General features: G+C 46.4%; 1 protein-coding gene across 7 annotated transcripts in view; it reads left to right on the top strand.

Annotated features, from left to right (window-relative positions):
• Positions 1-21,221, top strand: part of LOC140427679 (uromodulin-like 1) — a 123,439-nt gene that overhangs the window by 39,431 nt on the left and 62,787 nt on the right. For 6 of the 7 annotated variants that reach the window (XM_072513169.1, XM_072513168.1, XM_072513164.1 and 3 more), the window contains exons 6-11: positions 3,065-3,175; positions 4,462-4,716; positions 6,162-6,274; positions 12,829-13,048; positions 15,270-15,410; positions 16,565-16,699. In XM_072513169.1, coding sequence (XP_072369270.1) covers positions 3,065-3,175; positions 4,462-4,716; positions 6,162-6,274; positions 12,829-13,048; positions 15,270-15,410; positions 16,565-16,699 — 975 coding nt within the window. The remainder of the gene's footprint in view (positions 1-3,064; positions 3,176-4,461; positions 4,717-6,161; positions 6,275-12,828; positions 13,049-15,269; positions 15,411-16,564; positions 16,700-21,221) is intronic. The other variant, XM_072513166.1, reaches the window with a different exon arrangement.

The following is a 21,221-nucleotide window of genomic DNA, read 5'->3' as shown; positions in this document are numbered from 1 at the left end:
CTGATGGAAATGAGGCTATGACAGGTGAGGACCTTGAGAGGATTGTTATCACCAAGGAGGTAGTGATGGCCAAGCTAATGGGGCTAAAGGTAGACAAGTCTCCTGGACCTGATGGAATGCATCCCAGAGTGCTAAAAGAGATGGCTAGGGAAATTGCAAATGCACTAGTGATAATTTACCCAAATTCACTAGACTCTGGGGTGGTCCCGACGGTTTGGAAATTAGCAAACGTGACACCACTGTTTAAAAAAGGAGGGAGGCAGAAAGCGGGTAATTATAGGCCAGTGAGCTTAACTTCGGTCGAGGCATCTGGATGGAAATTCTCCCATTGGGCAGACGCAGCATGGGTTCATAAAGGGCAGGTCGTGCCTAACTAATTTAGTGGAATTTTTTGAGGACATTAACAGTGCGGTAGATAACGGGGAGCCAATGGATGTGGTATATCTGGATTTCCAGAAAGCCTTTGACAAGGTGCCACACAAAAGGTTGTTGCATAAGATAAAGATGCATGGCATTAAGGGGAAAGTAGTAGCATGGATAGAGGATTGGTTAATTAATAGAAAGCAAAGAGTGGGGATTAATGGGTGTTTCTCTGGTTGGCAATCAGTAGCTAGTGGTGTCCCTCAGGGATCAGTGTTGGGCCCACAACTTTTCACAATTTACATAGATGATTTGGAGTTGGGGACCAAGGGCAATGTGTCCAAGTTTGCAGACGACACTAAGATAAGTGGTAAAGCAAAAAGTGCAGAGGATACTGGAAGTCTGCAGAGGGATTTGGATAGGCTAAGTGAATGGGCTAGGGTCTGGCAGATGGAATACAATGTTGACAAATGTGAGGTTATCCATTTTGGTAGGAATAACCGCAAAAGAGATTATTTAAATGACAAAATATTAAAACATGCTGCTGTGCAGAGAGACCTGGGTGTGCTAGTGCATGAGTCGCAAAAAGTTGGTTTACAGGTGCAACAGGTAATTAAGAAGGCAAATGGAATTTTGTCCTTCATTGCTAGAGGGATGGAGTTTAAGACTAGGGAGGTTCTGCTGAAATTGTATCAGGTGTTAGTGAGGCCACACCTGGAGTATTGTGTTCAGTTTTGGTCTCCTTACTTGAGAAAGGACGTACTGGCACTGGAGGGTGTGCAGAGGAGATTCACTAGGTTAATCCCAGAGCAGAAGGGGTTGGATTACGAGGAGAGGTTGAGTAGACTGGGACTGTACCCGTTGGAACTTAGAAGGAAGAGGGGGGATCTTATAGAAACATATAAGATTATGAAGGGAATAGATAGGATAGATGCGGGCAGGTTGTTTCCACTGGCGGGTGAAAGCAGAACTAGGGGGCATAGCCTCAAAATAAGGGGAAGTAGATTTAGGACTGAGTTTAGGAGGAACTTCTTCACCCAAAAGGTTGTGAATCTATGGAATTCCTTGCCCAGTGAAGCAGTAGAGGCTCCTTCATTAAATGTTTTTAAGATAAAGATAGATTTTTTTTGAAGAATAAAGGGATTACGGGTTATGGTGTTCAAGCCGGAAAGTGGAGCTGAATCCACAAAAGATCAGCCATGATCTCATTGAATGGTGGAGCAGGCTCGAGGGGCCAGATGGCCTACTCCTGCTCCTAGTTCTTATGTTCCTATGCACGAGACTGGCAATGTTACAGACATGGACGTAGCATGGAAGTGGGGCGGCACGGTAGCACAGAGGTTAACACCTCTGTGTTGTTTCCCTGCGCCAGGGACCCAGGTTCAATTCCCGGCTTGAATCACTGTCTGTGCGGAGTCTGCACGTTCTCCCCGTGTCTGCGTGGGTTTCCTCCGGGTGCTCCCGTTTCCTCCCACAAGTCCTGAAAGACGTGCTGCTCGGTGGATTGGACATTCTGAATTCTCCCTCAATGTACCCGAACAGGCACCGGAGTGTGGCGACTAGGGGATTTTCACAGTAACGTCACTGCAGTGTTTTTTTTTACAATTTAGAGTACCCAATTATTTTTTCCAATGAAGGGGCAATTTAGCGTGGCCAATCCACCTATCCTGCACTTCTTTGGGTTGTGGGGGTGAAACCCACGCAGACACGGGGAGACTGTGCAAACTCCACACGGACAGTGACCCAGGGCCGGGATTCGAACCCGGGTCCTCAGTGCCGTTGGCAGCAACGCTAACCACTGCGCCACCGTGCTGCCTCACTGCAGTGTTAATGTAAGCCTACTTGTGACACTAATAAAGATTATTATTATTAAGTGGTCAAAAGTTCACCTTGGTCAAACAGCACTCAGCACAGGCCAGAAAGAAAGACTTGCATGTTTATAGCTTCTTCCATACCAATGGGATGTGTCAAATCACTTTCCAACCAATAAAATACTTTTACATCCAACCGAGAACTGATGGGGCCGTGGGTCAACATTTCGCCAGAAGACAGCTCTTTGACAGTGTCGCACTCCCTCAGCACTGGAGCCTAGATTTTGTGCAGTAGTCTCTGGAGCTGGCCTTGAATTCACATCCTTTCGAACTGAGCATGAGAGTGCTACAAATTCGATTGGGTCTAGAACAAGGGGTCACTGCGGAGATGAGGAGAAATTCCGTCCATGAGATGCATGAGTCTCTGGAACTCACTTCCTCAAAAGGCAGTGGAAGCCGAATCTGAATATGTTTCAGGCAGAGCGAGATAGATTCTTTATTAACCAGGATGTAAAAGATTATTGAGGTAGGCAGGATAGTGGCGATGAGGTTAGAATCAGATCAGCCACAATCTTATTGAAAGGCGGAGCAGTCTCGAGGGGCTGAGTGGCCTTCTCCTGCTGCTAGGTCACATGTTCGTATGTATGTACAGATAGATTTTTCTTAATTTATTGAAAATTTAAAACTAAATATTTTTCAAAACAATGTTTTGATAGTTAGATAGTTACATGGGTAAGATGGGTATAGAGGGTTATGGGCCAAGTGCGGGCAACTGGGACTAGCTTAATGGTAAAAACTGGGCGGCATGGACTGGTTGGGCCAAAGGGCCTGTTTCCATGCTGTAAACTTCTATGATTCTATGATTCTATAATGTATTTGGTTCTTTTTTACAGAAGTGACTACCGCTCTTTTGATTCCTAATACAACCTCGGGACAGTCGAACAAAGCCCCATCACAAATCACCCATCAGGAATGGTCCAAACCAACTGAAAGGACCTTATGCTGTATGTATCCTTTGCCCCTTCCCCAGAGAATTACCCAGGGCTGCTGGATCACTAGCCCAGTGACAATGCCACAACGCCAATGCCTCCCCAGAGATATTCCAGTATCTGTTCCACTTTTTTTGGGAAGGCTGAGTGTTTGAGATTTAAACAGAATCACTAATTGAGCTTGCGCACTCACCAACCAACCTGCCATTGTCCTGCTCACCTGCACAAATAGACTAAAATCTTGGTGAGTACACGAGGAGGAACGCCAGCCAGAGTTTCAGCCCAGGCTGTTGATTTTCCACCAGCAGTAAGCATTCCTATACTCCGAGCTGACCTTTTGATAAACTACGGACTTTGCAGATAGTCACAAAAAAGCCCCTGCCTTCCTCCAATTCTGGCTTCTTGTACATCCTGATTGAAATTGCTTCCCCTTTGGTGGCCATGCCTTTAACTGCCTAGTTCCCAAGCTCTGGAATTCCCTCTCCAAACCTTTCAGCCTCTCAAGCTCTCGCCTCCCTGAAGATGCTCCTTTTAACTAAGCTTTGGGCTATTGGTCCTAATACCTGTATAAGTGCCATGTGTCAAACTTTGCCTGCTTCCGCTCCTGTGAAGTAACTCGGAACTTTTTACTACATTGAAGGTACTGGATTGATGCAAATTGTTGATGCTATGAGAATCTAGAAAAAACACTTCCAGTCCAGTTACTGTCACCAGTCTCTGTTATTTCTTCAATGAATTCTAATAGTTGCTTGGCAGTGCAAAACGTGGGTATTGCTGAAAACAGAGACATGCCATCAAAGCTTTTCAACTCTCACTTATCAGGCCAGATTTACAAGAATTCCAAATCTCAAAGGGAACAACAATTTATACTGCATGAGAAGAGGGTGCTGATTGGTTGGCAGATGGACCCTATGGAAATGTCTCTACCAATCAGCGTCCACTTGGCAAACAACCAGCACCCTCTTCCTATGCAGGATAAACGGTTGTTCGCTTTGAGATTTGGTATTTTTGAAAATCTGACCTGATGAGTGCAACATGAAAAGCTTTGACCGCATGTCTCTTTTTTAAGCAGCACTCCATTGGATTCCATAATGTCGTGTCTGCTTTTTTTGTTGAGAATTCTGTGCTGACCTGTTCAGCTTGGCCCCTTTTGTTCCAAGTGCTCAGTAATTGTATCGTGGAAGTTATTGATTCTAAACACCTTACACTATATAATGTCTTTATTTGTGACTAGTAAGAGTCAATGCTGTTACGTTAGATGTTGAAGGTGAGTGAGCTGACAATGCACTCCTTCTCGCCAGCTTCTTCTCCAGTTACAAACTTGGCGATTGCCAATGTCACCAGCACCAGCTTCCAAGTCCTTTGGGCAACAGCTGCCGGCGAAGACCAAAAGGTTATTGTGCGGGTGCTAAAAGATGATGGCGTTGTGAATGAAATAGAGACGCAGGAAATGAAATGGACCGTGACCGGATTGGAACCTGGGGTCCTCTACGCAGTGGAAATCCACTGGCAATCCTGCGAAGCCAGGCTTGCCAAAGAGCTAAAAGTGAAAACAGGTAATGGCTCAGCCCTTGGACATATCCCGGAGCTTACTCTCCAGAATGGCTTCCTCCTCTCTGATAACAGCAAAAGATTCTGATTAAATTTAGCCATTTCCCGGCCAGAGCTTTTTTCTCCAGTTGTCCCTTATCTTGGGAGCATTGATTCCTGTTTGTGTGAGGTTTCGGAGGTCAAATAGCTCTGTGGTACCTCACCCCAGTAGTTATTCTGCACTTGGGTGTCCACAAACCACTTGACCATGGAGAGTATCTGATGTGGGCCGGTTCTTTCTCTCACCAGATGCCTCGTGCATGCATTTTCCAATCGGAGTCAATGCACAGCAAACCTGAATCAACTGCATATCAAAATCAATAATTTCCTGATCTACCGCAGCTGGAGGTCACCCTGCAGCGGCACGATAGCACAGTGGTTGCTTCACAGCGCCAGGGTCCTAAGTTCAATTCCCGGCTTGGGTCACTGTCTGTGCAGAGTCTGCCCTTTCGCCCCGTGTCTGCGTGGGGTTGCCCCGGGTGCTCCGGTTTCCGCCCACAAGTCCCGAAAGACGTGCTTGTTAGGTGAATTGGACATTCTGAATTCTCCCTCTGTGTACCCGAACAGGCGCCGGAATGTGGTGACTAGGGGCTTTTCACAGTAACCTCATTGCAGTGTTAATGTAAGCGTACTTGTGACAATAAAGATTATTATTATTACAGGAAGAGACTGGAATTGATTTTGCCCACAACATTTGACTATATTACTATCCTCCACTCACTGCGTTTTGCTTTTTTAGGGAGAAGTTCCTGCAGATTCAGTCCTACGTGAGCTTATTGGTGACTCTTTTCAAATCGGCTCTGGAAATACATTTTCATTTTTGTAAAGCAAAAGAATAAAAATTGCATGCTGCACGTCCTGCTGCACCAACTCATTGGCTGCCACAGAGCAACTCGCTGTCTCACACAGTGCAACTCGCTGGCTGACACAATGCAGCACATTGCAACATATGGGCGGCCCAGTAGCACAGTGGTTAGCACTGTTGTTGTTTCACAGTGTCTGGGTCCTGGGTTCGAATCCCGCTTGGGTCACTGTCTGTGCGGAGTCTGCACGTTCTCCCCGTGTCTGCGTGGGTTTCCTCCGGTTTCCTCCCACAAGTCCCGAAACATGTGCTTGTTAGGTGAATTGGACATTCTGAATTCTCCCTCTGTGTACCCAAACAGGCGCCAGAATGTGGCGACTAGGGGATTTTCACAATAACTTCATTGCAGTGTTAATTTAAGCTTGCTTGTGACAGTAATAAAGATTATTATTATTGTTAGCTCTGCTCAGCCTGATGCTGAAATGTTCAGCACCATGGAGCCATTAAGCAATGGGTTAACGGGGTGGCAGTAAACAGTATATGATAGCAGGGTAGAGGTTCCAGGATTTTCCCTGGATAGTGATGCACTTTTTCAATTATTCTTTGCAGCTGCATTATTATTGGACGGACGGGCGAAGATTCTGAATTATAACTTCACTGAAAGCCTCGGCAACACCAGTAGCAGTGAATTTAAGCAGTTTACGAAGCTTTGGTACCAAGAGGTAAAGATACCTAACAAAAAGATCCTCCTCCTCAGGTACCTGGATGTCGGCGAGCATGGACTTCCATTGGATTGGTCCATGGTTATGTTTGGCAAAGTACTGCAGTGGTTTACCATTGCCTCCTGCAGTATGGCTGACCAGAAATCTCCCATTCTTAGGCGCATCGGAAGTATATAGAAGCTGATAATCAGCCAGTTTGGCCACATAGTGATTGCTTCTTGCGTGGCCATTACGTCCTGACGTGGGGCTCGAACCTGGAGCTGCTGGCCCAGAGGTAGGGATGCTACCCACTGTGCCACAAGACAGTCATAGGCAGGCTGGAAGAGGTAGAGGTGGCAAATTGCCTTCCTGAAGGGTCCCTGCAGAAACATCGGGCTTTTACACATCTTCAGCAGATTTCTGATGCTATCCCACAAATTATCGGACTTATTGGGTGAGATTCTCCGGCCTCCCAGCCGCCTGTTTCTTGGCAGCGGGAGGCAGCGCACTGCTCTCTGGTGGCGGGAATCTCCGCTCCCGCTGCTGCCAATGGGGATTCCCGTGGAAGCCACTCCACGCCGCCAGGAAACCCGCGGGCGGGGGCATTGCCGGTGGGATCAGCGAATCCTGCTCCCAGAGAACGGTTGGAGAATTTGGTCCATTGAATTTCATTGCACAACTAACGGTGGTGGTAGACTTGAAAAGATATGGTGGACAATTGGTTTATCCACAGACTGTCAGATCTGGCTGGGCCACATAAAAGACAACCAGGTAGCAGCATGGTTGGGTGACCTGTATGACGTCCTGCGGTTAGAGAAGATAAAGTAGGAGTTAAGGGGCTCAGCAGGGGAGTTTGAGAAAAGGTGGGAGATGTTTGTGACCGTGTTTGAGGAGCTGTTTGTCGCAGGGGGGTGGGGGGGGGGTGGGGGTGGGGGGGGGGGGGGTGGGGGGGGGGGGTTGGGTGATGGGGAGGGGGGGTGAAAAAGGAGTAAAATCTGTACAAACTGTATAGTCTATTGTGGGGAAGAATGTTTCCCGGGGTGTTTATTTGCAGTAACCTACTTTGATACAAGTTTCAATAATATAGAACATAGAACATAGAACAATACAGCGCAGTACAGGCCCTTCGGCCCACGATGTTGCACCGAAACAAAAGCCATCTAACCTACACTATGCCATTATCATCCATATGTTTATCCAATAAACTTTTAAATGCCCTCAATGTTGGCGAGTTCACCACTGTAGCAGGTAGGGCATTCCACGGCCTCACTACTCTTTGCGTAAAGAACCTACCTCTGACCTCTGTCCTATATCTATTACCCCTCAGTTTAAAGTTATGTCCCCTCGTGCCAGCCATATCCATCCGCGGGAGAAGGCTCTCACTGTCCACCCTATCCAACCCCCTGATCATTTTGTATGCCTCTATTAAGTCTCCTCTTAACCTTCTTCTCTCCAACGAAAACAACCTCAAGTCCATCAGCCTTTCCTCATAAGATTTTCCCTCCATACCAGGCAACATCCTGGTAAATCTCCTCTGCACCCGCTCCAAAGCCTCCACGTCCTTCCTATAATGCGGTGACCAGAACTGTACGCAATACTCCAAATGCGGCCGGTCCAGAGTTCTGTACAGCTGCAACATGACCTCCCGACTCCGGAACTCAATCCCTCTACCAATAAAGGCCAACACTCCATAGGCCTTCTTCACAACCCTATCAACCTGGGTGGCAACTTTCAGGGATCTATGTACATGGACACCTAGATCCCTCTGCTCATCCACACTTTCAAGAACTTTACCATTAGCCAAATATTCCGCATTCCTGTTATTCCTTCCAAAGTGAATCACCTCACACTTCTCTACATTAAACTCCATTTGCCACCTCTCGGCCCAGCTCTGCAGCTTATCTATATCCCTCTGTAATCTGCTACATCCTTCCACACTATCGACAACACCACCGACTTTAGTATCGTCTGCAAATTTACTCACCCACCCTTCTGCGCCTTCCTCTAGGTCATTGATAAAAATGACAAACAGCAACGGCCCCAGAACAGATCCTTGTGGTACTCCACTTGTGACTGTACTCCATTCTGAACATTTCCCATCAACCACCACCCTCTGTCTTCTTTCGGCTAGCCAATTTCTGATCCACATCTCTAAATCACCCTCAATCCCCAGCCTCCGTATTTTTTGCAATAGCCTACCGTGGGGAACCTTATCAAACGCTTTGCTGAAATCCATATACACCACATCAACTGCTCTACCCTCGTCTACCTGTTCAGTCACCTTCTCAAAGAACTCAATAAGGTTTGTGAGGCATGACCTACCCTTCACAAAGCCATGCTGACTATCCCTGATCATATTATTCCTATCTAGATGATTATAAATCTTGTCTCTTATAATCCCCTCCAAGACTTTACCCACTACAGACGTGAGGCTCACCGGCCTATAGTTGCCGGGGTTGTCTCTGCTCCCCTTTTTGAACAAAGGGACCACATTTGCTGTCCTCCAGTCCTCTGGCACTATTCCTGTAGCCAATGATGACATAAAAATCAAAGCCAAAGGTCCAGCAATCTCTTCCCTGGCCTCCCATAGAATCCTAGGATAAATCCCATCAGGTCCCGGGGACTTATCTATTTTCAGCCTGTCCAGAATTGCCAACACCTCTTCCCTACGTACCTCAATGCCATCTATTCTATTAGCCTGGGGCTCAGCATTCTCCTCCACAACATTATCTTTTTCCTGAGTGAATACTGACGAAAAATATTCATTTAGTATCTCGCCTATCTCTTCAGACTCCACACACAATTTCCCATCCCTGTCCTTGACTGGTCCTACTCTTTCCCTAGTCATTCGCTTATTCCTGACATACCTATAGAAAGCTTTTGGGTTTTCCTTGATCCTTCCTGCCAAATACTTCTCATGTCCCCTCCTTGCTCGTCTTAGCTCTCTCTTTAGATCCTTCCTCGCTACCTTGTAACTATCCATCGCCCCAACCGAAACTTCACACTTCATCTTCACATAGGCCTCCTTCTTCCTCTTAACAAGAGATTCCACTTCCTTGGTAAACCACGGTTCCCTCGCTCGACGCCTTCCTCCCTGTCTGACCGGTACATACTTATCAAGAACACGCAGTAGCTGATCCTTGAACAAGCCCCACTTATCCAGTGTGCCCAACACTTGCAGCCTACTTCTCCACCTTATCCCCCCCAAGTCACGTCTAATGGCATCATAATTGCCCTTCCCCCAGCTATAACTCTTGCCCTGCGGTGTATACTTATCCCTTTCCATCATTAACGTAAACGTCACCGAATTGTGGTCACTGTCCCCAAAGTGCTCTCCTACCTCCAAATCCAATACCTGGCCTGGTTCATTACCCAAAACCAAATCCAACGTGGCCTCGCCTCTTGTTGGCCTGTCAACATATTGTTTCAGGAAACCCTCCTGCACACACTGTACAAAAAACGACCCATCTATTGTACTCGAACTATATCTTTTCCAGTCAATATTTGGAAAGTTAAAATCTCCCATAATAACTACCCTGTTACTTTCGCTCATATCCAGAACCATCTTCGCCATCCTTTCCTCTACATCCCTAGAACTATTAGGAGGCCTATAAAAAACTCCCAACAGGGTGACCTCTCCTTTCCTGTTTCTAACTTCAGCCCATACTACCTCGGCAGAAGAGTCCCCATCTAGCATCCTCTCCGCCACCGTAATACTGCTCTTGACTAGCAGCGCCACACCTCCCCCTCTTTTGCCTCCTTCTCTGAGCTTACTTAAACACCTAAACCCCGGAACCTGCAACATCCATTCCTGTCCCTGCTCTATCCATGTCTCCGAAATGGCCACAACATCGAAGTCCCAGGTACCAACCCACGCTGCCAGTTCCCCTACCTTGTTTCGTATACTCCTGGCATTGAAGTAGACACACTTCAAACCACCTACCTGAACACTGGCCCCTTCCTGCGATGTCAAATCTGTGCTCCTGACCTCTATACTCTCATTCTCCCTTACCCTAAAACTACAATCCAGGTTCCCATGCCCCTGCTGCATTAGTTTAAACCCCCCCAAAGAGCACTAACAAATCTCCCCCCCAGGATATTTGTGCCCCTCAGGTTCAGATGTAGACCATCCTGTCTGTAGAGGTCCCACCTTCCCCAGAAAGAGCCCCAGTTATCCAAAAATCTGAATCCCTCCTGCCTGCACCATCCCTGTAGCCACGTGTTTAAATGCTCTCTCTCCTTATTCCTCATCTCACTATCACGTGGCACGGGCAACAACCCAGAGATAACAACTCTGTTTGTTCTAGTTCTGAGCTTCCATCCTAGCTCCCTGAAAGCCTGCCTGACATCCTTGTCCCCTTTCCTACCTATGTCGTTGGTGCCAATGTGGACCACGACTTGGGGCTGCTCCCCCTCCCCCCTAAGGACCCGGAAAACACGATCCGAGACATCACGTACCCTTGCACCTGGGAGGCAACATACCAAACGTGAGTCTCTCACGCTCCCACAAAATCTCCTATCTGTGCCCCTGACTATAGAGTCCCCAATTACTAATGCTCTGCTCCTCTCCCCCCTTCCCTTCTGAGCAACAGGGACAGACTCCGTGCCAGAGGCCCGTACCCCATGGCTTACCCCTGGTAAGTCGTCCCCCCCACAAGTATCCAAAGCGGTATACTTGTTTCTCAGGGGTACGACCGCAGGGGATCCCTGCACTGACTGTTTTTTCCCAGTCCCTCTTACAGTTACCCACCTATCTCCAATCTTTGGTGTAACTAATTCCCTGAAGCTGCTATCTATGACCCCTTCTGCCTCCCGAATGATCCGAAGTTCTTCCAACTCCAGCTCCAGTTCCCTAACTCGGTCTTGGAGGAGCTGGAGATGGCAGCACTTCCTGCAGGTAAAATCAGCAGGGACACTAACTGCATCCCTCACCTCAAACATCCTGCAGGAGGAACATTGCACTCCCTTCCCTGCCATTCCTCTAACTTTCTACCAAGATCTGGCTAAAAAATAATAATAATATAATAAAATATGGTACTTACCTCAGACCAATGGGTTTTATTATTAGGTTAGAGGAGGAGGGCGGGTGGGAGACACTACACGTGTAGTGTCTCAGGTTTCCTCTCCACCAGAATTTATTGGGGAGGGTCTTCCCAGACGTCCGCGGGTCGACTTCCTGTTCCCGCCTAAAAAACTAATTTAAAATAAAAAAAAAGAAAAATTCTCAGCTCCTGCTGAAATTGACTAACCAGCCAGCTGTTCTCACGCCGCCGAAATCGACTGGCCTGCCCCTGCAAAGACAAGTGCTTTTAAAGGTTGACTTACCTCCCAGCAACCTCCTTCCGCAATGCTCCCGCTGAAACTGACTCACCACTCACCAGCTGTTCTCACGCCGCCGAAATCGACTGGCCTGCCCCTGCAAAGACAAGTGCTTTTAAAGGTTGACTTACCTCCCAGCAACCTCCTTCCGCAATGCTCCCGCTGAAACTGACTCACCACTCACCAGCTGTTCTCACGCCGCCGAAATCGACTGGCCTGCCCCTGCAAAGACAAGTGCTTTTAAAGGTTGACTTACCTCCCAGCAACCTCCTTCCGCAATGCTCCCGCTGAAACTGACTCACCACTCACCAGCTGTTCTCACGCCGCCGAAATCGACTGGCCTGCCCCTGCAAAGACAAGTGCTTTTAAAGGTTGACTTACCTCCCAGCAACCTCCTTCCGCAATGCTCCCGCTGAAACTGACTCACCACTCACCAGCTGTTCTCACGCCGCCGAAATCGACTGGCCTGCCCCTGCAAAGACAAGTGCTTTTAAAGGTTGACTTACCTCCCAGCAACCTCCTTCCGCAATGCTCCCGCTGAAACTGACTCACCACTCACCAGCTGTTCTCACGCCGCCGCATAAAATGCGTTTAAAAAAAATAAATAAAAATAAAACACAACCAGGACGTGCTGGTGTCCGCTAATGCTGTTTCCTCTTCCAGAATCCATGGGGGAGTAATGATAACCCGCGACTCCTTTTCTCCCCACCAAACTGGCTCCTCAAACCCCTCCCCCTGCCCCCTCCACCCACACCTCCAATAATAAGTGTAGGGGGCTCATGGACTAAGATCGAGATCATCCAATCACCTGCCTCTATTGCATCCTTCCCTTCCACTAGTCCATAGTGACAAATCTCCTTTAAGCTTGGCCCTTTCCTATTTCTCACCTATACGCTGGCACACAATGACATTCCTACACCTCTGTATCTCTCCACATCACTCTTCCTTTAAGATACGTCTTAAAATCTACCATTTTGACCACATTTTTGGTCATCTGGTGCATCTCTGATGTGACTCAGTTTTGCATTGCACCGATGTTGCCATTTGGGATGTTTTATTACATTGAAAGAAGCAATATAAATGTAAGCTATGGTTGTTATTGTTGGTATCTGACTCAACCTTGGAGTTACCATAAACACTGGGCTACACTCATGAGAATCTGGTGACTCAAATGAAAACTTAACACCGAAGAGCATAAAATCAAACAGAATGAAGTAATGACTTTTTATAAGAGCTTATAACTCTTTTTATTTCAGCTTGAAAACTCCCTCCCACCAACAATCCATCAATTATATCAAAGTGGGAAAATTCTGGTCCGGATAAAATCTCTCAACCATGGGAGCATTGTGGTGAACTTTGACATTGTTATTGATCAAGGAATCAAACTGAGTATCTGGAATATATCCTCTGCACTGATCTCCTCTCTGTACAACAGCTCTGTCTTTGCGTATGATCAGAACAGCACCTCCATTTCAGGTAAGTGGGCTCACTAGACGATTAGACCTGGCCCCCATATTCTTAGAAGGTGTAAATGCCTTCTTAACTAAAATTAAAGCGTCGCTCTTATGGCTGCTTCACACTTTACACGTTCTAAAAACCTGAGCTCCTCCAAAGCTCTGCTGCCTGTGTCCGAACCTGGACCAAGCCCCATTACCCCACCCACTGTGCTCAATGGCTTCCGTTCTGGCAACTCCTTGATTTAAAAATTCTTATCCTTGCTTGCCAATCCTTTCACAGCCTTGTACCTCCCTATTTCAGTCGCCTCCTCCAATCCTACTGTCCTCCAAGATCTTTGCACTCCTCCAATTCTGTGTGTGTGTGTCTCTGTATCTAACTGTGTTTCTCCCAAGTCTCTCTTATTTTCTAGAACATGCAATGCAGAAGGAGGCCATTCGGCCCATCGAATCTGCACCGACCCACTTTAGCCCTCACTTCCACCATATCTCCACAACCCAATAACCCCTCCTAACCTTTTTGGTCAATCCACCTAACCTGCACGTCTTTGGACTGTGGGAGGAAACCGGAGCACCCGGAGGAAACCCACGCAGCCACGGGGAGAACATGCAGATTCCGCACAGACAGTGACCCAGCGAGGAATCGAACCTGGGAATCTGGCGCTGTGAAGCCACAGTGCTAGCCACTTGTGCTACTGTGCTGCCCTTGTGTGCCTCTCTCTGATTTTCTCTGTATCTCGCCTGTGTCTCTCTCTCTCTGTCTCTGTCTCTCTGTGTCTCTCTGTATCTCTCCTGTTTCTCTCTGTATCTGTCCTGTGTCTCTCCTGTGTCTCTCTCTCTGTCTCTCTGTATCTCTCCTGTGTCTCTCTCTGTCTCTGCCTCTTCTCTAAGACACTCTATAAAACCTAGCTTTTTGAGCAAGTTCTAGTCACTTGTCCTTGTATCTCTTTTTCTGATTTGTAGTCAAATTTCATTTGAAAATGTTCCTGTAGAGGCAGCACAGTGCCACAGTGGTTAGCACTGCTGCCTCATGGCGCCGAGGTCCCAGGTTCGATCCCGGCCCTGGGTCACTGTCCGTGTGGAGTTTGCACATTCTCCACGTGTTTGCGTGGGTTGCGCCTCCACAGCCCAAAGATGTGCGGGGTAGATGGATTGGCCACCCTAAATTACCCCTTAATTGGAAAAAAATGAATTGGGTAGAAAAGAAAATGTTCCTGTGATGCATTTTGGGACGCGTGACTGTTTGCTGTGTTCCCTGCTCCAGCGTTGAAACTGTAGCCGGGCAGGACTTCTGCTGTTGACTGTCCAGGCCGTTCCGAATCATTAAGGTGGGATCTGTTTAATATTTGGGACAGAGGTCCTGTGTCTGTTGAGGCATTCCGGCTGCGTTGCCGGCAGTAGAACCTGCTGTAGCTGGCTGCTTCCATGGGGGCAACTTAGGTCAGTTAACAGGCTAAAGAAGTGAGGCGAATATATAGTTGCAATTTGAGGCAAAAATAGGACATGAAATTCTGAGGTAATAATATCCAAAGGGTTGAAGTAAATTTCAACCCTTGAAATGGGGCTACTGGGAAGATTCCATCTCCACCCCACCTGGCAGGCAGGGGGAATCTCTAGGTCTGAGCTGAGTGAAATTTCTAGGGTAGTCTGGAATATTGAGGCAGTCATTCTTCTGAATTGTTATTGCGCTCTCTCTTTCTAAAGATCCAGCCTGGTGGTAATGTTTGGTTCCACAGGGGCATTGGCCAATCTGCAATATTTTTCAGCTTATGACCATTCTTCATTGTGGAATCTGATCAGTGAATGTCAGCACAGTGCTCAGTCAGAAGTGGCATTAAAGTTTGAATCCAGCTCCATTCAAACCCTGCATGTGCAGTCGACTGGACAGAGATCAAATGGGTTAGATTTTCAGTCTGCGATCAGGACCTAACGCTGCCATTGGGTATGGATTGGCTGGCCATTAGTTTAAAACATTGCCCAACCTTCATTCCCACTGTAGTCAACGCGCAGACTCCACCCCGAGGAATGGGACTCTATCCTGGTGAGGGTGCAGTGCTGAGGCCAATTGCCACTCCAGTCCTGACCAGTTGTCAATGTATTGAATGGTGTGTGTTTGTGGGGTCGACTGCCACAGTGAGTGGTGCGTTTACCCACCGCGACATTGGAAGCCAGTCATGCTCAATTAGTCTAGGTGTTGGGGTTCTACTGCACACAATTATTTCTGAATCTTTTGTCCCTTTTAGATGTTAATGAGTGCACCTCACCAACCTACAACGACTGCTCCCCTCACGCAATGTGTAAAAACACCGAGGGGTCATACATCTGCATCTGTAGCGAACGCTACAGGGACGTGAGCCCAACCTGGCCTGGCAGGTCCTGTGAAGGTGAGGCGTGAATCGCGGAAACAATTAGAAGTTGATTTAAGCAAAGTTTCAGACACAGACAAAGATCCCAGAATCGTAGGTGTTGTCGTGAAGTTTGCACAAAATGATCTCAGCAGTCTCGGGTACAGCATGATAGTTGATTCTTCCGGGTTAGCTCTGTTGCTTCACAGAGCGCCAGGGACCTGGGTTCGATTCCCGGCTTGGCTCACTGTCTGTGCGGAGTCTGCACATTCTCCCCGTGTCTGCGTGGGTTTCCTCCGGGCGCTCCGGTTTCCTCCCACAAAAGACCCGAAAGACGTGCTTGTTAGGTGAATTGGACATTCTGAATTCTCCCTCCGTGTACCCGAACAGGCGTCGGAGTGTGGAGACTAGGGGATTTTCACGGCTTCAAATCCCACCACAGCAACTGGTGGAATTTAAATTCAGTTAAAAATCTAGAATATAAACATGAATCTATCATCAATTGTTGTAAGAACCCATCTGGTACACTGGGTCCTTTAGGGAGCGAAATCTGCCATCCCTGACCTGGTCTGGCCTCCCTGCGACTCCAGACCCACAGCGACGTAATTGACTCTTACCCGCCCTCTGAAATGACCGAGCAAACCATTCCAAGGGTGATGAGGGATGAACAACAAATGCCCACATCCCATGATAAAATAAAGATACAAGTTGGCTGAACCTGAAAACTGGGGAGGCCTCAATGAACTAACCTCACAAAAATAATCCTAACTTTCCGATTGAGAACATGATGTATTCTCCGGCATGGAGGTTTTCAGAGTTGACAAGCCGGGCTTGGCGTAGGCCATCGCATGGGAAACCTGGAGGCTGGGCCCACCTACCGTGGACGAGTCCCTGGGCCATTCTCCCAGCAGCAATTGATTGAATTTAAGAATTTCAAGCGGGTGAGCCCTTATACTGGCATGGAACCGGCCTCCTTGTGAAACTGGAGGGCCATCACAGGCTCTGTTGCTCTCTAACATGATTTCGCAAGTTGGATCAAACTGTCACCACTGGCGATTCAAGAATAAGGGCTACAACCATCTTCCCATGGCAACCAGGCATGGGCGATAAGTGCCAGTCTCGCCAGTGGTGCCTATCTTCCAAAAGCAAAGTTTTGAAATTGGGTGTAAAATTACTTAACTATCTTTTGACAGAAGCCACGACAACTGTGCTAACTCCCACAACCACCCAAGGGCAATCTTCTACTATCTTTGCCTCTGCGATGATTACCTATGTGAGCGGGCCTGGGTTCCCAGCTGCTCGTCAGTATTCAAAAGTGTCTCACTGTGGTACGTGATCTTCAATTGTTTCTACTGCAGATTTGTTATTGGCGATTCAGACGGTCTTTGTGAATTGATAGCTCTTGCACAGAGCAATTGCATCATATTTAATTGTCTTGTAGGAGAGTGTTCATCACTTTCAACACAATACACACAGGTACATAGATACACACACATATAGACAAACATACACATATAAACACACACACACACACACACACACACACATATAGAACATAGAACATAGAACAATACAGCGCAGTACAGGCCCTTCGGCCCACGATGTTGCACCGAAACAAAAGCCATCTAACCTACACTATGCCATTATCATCCATATGTTTATCCAATAAACTTTTAAATGCCCTCAATGTTGGCGAGTTTACTACTGTAGCAGGTAGGGCATTCCACGGCCTCACTACTCTTTGCGTAAAGAACCTACCTCTGACCTCTGTCCTATATCTATTACCCCTCAGTTTAAAGTTATGTCCCCTCGTGCCAGCCATATCCATCCGCGGGAGAAAGCTCTCACTGTCCACCCTATCCAACCCCCTGATCATTTTGTATGCCTCTATTAAGTCTCCTCTTAACCTTCTTCTCTCCAACGAAAACAACCTCAAGTCCATCAGCCTTTCCTCATAAGATTTTCCCTCCATACCAGGCAACATCCTGGTAAATCTCCTCTGCACCCGCTCCAAAGCCTCCACGTCCTTCCTATAATGCGGTGACCAGAACTGTACGCAATACTCCAAATGCGGCCGTACCAGAGTTCTGTACAGCTGCAACATGACCTCCCGACTCCGGAACTCAATCCCTCTACCAATAAAGGCCAACACTCCATAGGCCTTCTTCACAACCCTATCAACCTGGGTGGCAACTTTCAGGGATCTATGTACGTGGACACCTAGATCCCTCTGCTCATCCACACTTTCAAGAACTTTACCATTAGCCAAATATTCCGCATTCCTGTTATTCCTTCCAAAGTGAATCACCCCACACTTCTCTACATTAAACTCCATTTGCCACCTCTCAGCCCAGCTCTGCAGCTTATCTATATCCCTCTGTAACCTGCTACATCCTTCCACACCATCGACAACACCACCAACTTTAGTATCGTCTGCAAATTTACTCACCCACCCTTCTGCGCCTTCCTCTAGGTCATTGATAAAAATGACAAACAGCAACGGCCCCAGAACAGATCCTTGTGGTACTCCACTTGTGACTGTACTCCATTCTGAACATTTCCCATCAACCACCACCCTCTGTCTTCTTTCAGCTAGCCAATTTCTGATCCACATCTCTAAATCACCCTCAATCCCCAGCCTCCGTATTTTTTGCAATAGCCTACCGTGGGGAACCTTATCAAACGCTTTGCTGAAATCCATATACACCACATCAACTGCTCTACCCTCGTCTACCTGTTCAGTCACCTTCTCAAAGAACTCAATAAGGTTTGTGAGGCATGACCTACCCTTCACAAAGCCATGCTGACTATCCCTGATCATATTATTCCTATCTAGATGATTATAAATCTTGTCTCTTATAATCCCCTCCAAGACTTTACCCACTACAGACGTGAGGCTCACCGGTCTATAGTTGCCGGGGTTGTCTCTGCTCCCCTTTTTGAACAAAGGGACCACATTTGCTGTCCTCCAGTCCTCTGGCACTATCCCTGTAGCCAATGATGACATAAAAATCAAAGCCAAAGGTCCAGCAATCTCTTCCCTGGCCTCCCAGAGAATCCTAGGATAAATCCCATCAGGTCCCGGGGACTTATCTATTTTCAGCCTGTCCAGAATTGCCAACACCTCTTCCCTACGTACCTCAATGCCATCTATTCTATTAGCCTGGGGCTCAGCATTCTCCTCCACAACATTATCTTTTTCCTGAGTGAATACTGACGAAAAATATTCATTTAGTATCTCGCCTATCTCTTCAGACTCCACACACAATTTCCCATCTCTGTCCTTGACTGGTCCTACTCTTTCCCTAGTCATTTGCGTATTCCTGACATACCTATAGAAAGCTTTTGGGTTTTCCTTGATCCTTCCTGCCAAATACTTTTCATGTCCCCTCCTTGCTCGTCTTAGCTCTCTCTTTAGATCCTTCCTCGCTACCTTGTAACTATCCATCGCCCCAACCGAAACTTCACACTTCATCTTCACATAGGCCTCCTTCTTCCTCTTAACAAGAGATTCCACTTCCTTGGTAAACCACGGTTCCCTCGCTCGACGCCTTCCTCCCTGTCTGACCGGTACATACTTATCAAGAACACGCAGTAGCTGATCCTTGAACAAGCCCCACTTATCCAGTGTGCCCAACACTTGCAGCCTACTTCTCCACCTTATCCCCCACAAGTCACGTCTAATGGCATCATAATTGCCCTTCCCCCAGCTATAACTCTTGCCCTGCGGTGTATACTTATCCCTTTCCATCATTAACATAAACGTCACCGAATTGTGGTCACTGTCCCCAAAGTGCTCTCCTACCTCCAAATCCAACACCTGGCCTGGTTCATTACCCAAAACCAAATCCAACGTGGCCTCGCCTCTTGTTGGCCTGTCAACTTATTGTTTCAGGAAACCCTCCTGCACACACTGTACAAAAAACGACCCATCTATTGTACTCGAACTATATCTTTTCCAGTCAATATTTGGAAAGTTAAAGTCTCCCATAATAACTACCCTGTTACTTTCGCTCATATCCAGAATCATCTTCGCCATCCTTTCCTCTACATCCCTAGAACTATTAGGAGGCCTATAAAAAACTCCCAACAGGGTGACCTCTCTTTTCCTGTTTCTAACTTCAGCCCATACTACCTCGGAAGAAGAGTCCCCATCTAGCATCCTCTCCACCACCGTAAAACTGCTCTTGACTAGCAGCGCCACACCTCCCCCTCTTTTGCCTCCTTCTCTGAGCTTACTAAAACACCTAAACCCCGGAACCTGCAACATCCATTCCTGTCCCTGCTCTATCCATGTCTCCGAAATGGCCACAACATCAAAGTCCCAGGTACCAACCCATGCTGCCAGTTCCCCTACCTTGTTTCGTATACTCCTGGCATTGAAGTAGACACACTTCAAACCACCTACCTGAACACTGGCCCCCTCCTGCGACGTCAAATCTGTGCTCCTGACCTCTATACTCTCATTCTTCCTTACCCTAAAACTACAATCCAGGTTCCCATGCCCCTGCTGCATTAGTTTAAACCCCCCCATAGAGCACTAACAAATCTCCCCCCCCAGGATATTTGTGCCCCTCAGGTTCAGATGTAGACCATCCTATCTGTAGAGATCCCACCTTCCCCAGAAAGGTGTTATACACACACACACATATAAATACACACACACATATATAGATAAACACACATAAATACATACACACACGTATATATATAGGTACACACAAATATAAACATACACACACATATATATATATAGATACACTTACCTACATAGATAAACACACATGCATAGATACACACAAATATATAAATGCACACAGATAAACAAACACACATATAAACACACACATATATAAACACACACACATATAAATACACACACATATAAACACACACATATAAACACACACATATAAACACACATATATAAATACACACACACATAAATACACACACACATATAAACACACACACATATAAATACGCACACACATATATAGATACACACACATATAAATACACACACACATATCAATACACACACCTATAAAGACACAGACACATATAAAGACACACACATATAAACACACACATATATAAACACACACACATATAAATACACACACATATAAACACACACATATAAACACACACATATAAACACACATATATAAATACACACACACATAAATACACACACACATATAAACACACGCACATATAAATACGCACACACATATATAGATACACACACATATAAATACACACACACATATCAATACACACACCTATAAAGACACAGACACATATAAAGACACACACATATAAACACACACACGCATATAATACACACGCATATAAATACACACACGCATATAAATACACACACGCATATAAATACACACACACATATAAATACACACATATAAATACACTCACACGTACAAATACACACACGTATAAACACGCACATATAAATACACACACACATATCGATACACACACATATAAACATACATATAAATACACACACACATATATAGATACACACACATATAAATACGCACACATATAAACACACACACACATCTAAGCACACACACACATATAAACACACACACATATAAACACACACACACATATAAATACACACACACATATAAATACACACACACATATAAATAAACACATATACATAAAACACACATATAAATACACACACACATAAATACACACACATACACACACACACATATAAATACACACACACACATATACACACACATATAAATACACACACACACATATAAATACACACACACATATAAATACACACACACATATAAATAC

Source organism: Scyliorhinus torazame, chromosome 8 (genome assembly GCF_047496885.1).
Source record: "Scyliorhinus torazame isolate Kashiwa2021f chromosome 8, sScyTor2.1, whole genome shotgun sequence".
Classification (NCBI taxonomy): domain Eukaryota; kingdom Metazoa; phylum Chordata; class Chondrichthyes; order Carcharhiniformes; family Scyliorhinidae; genus Scyliorhinus; species Scyliorhinus torazame.
The sequence above is the reverse complement of the archived record's forward strand: the minus strand, read 5'-3'. Positions and strand labels throughout refer to the sequence as shown.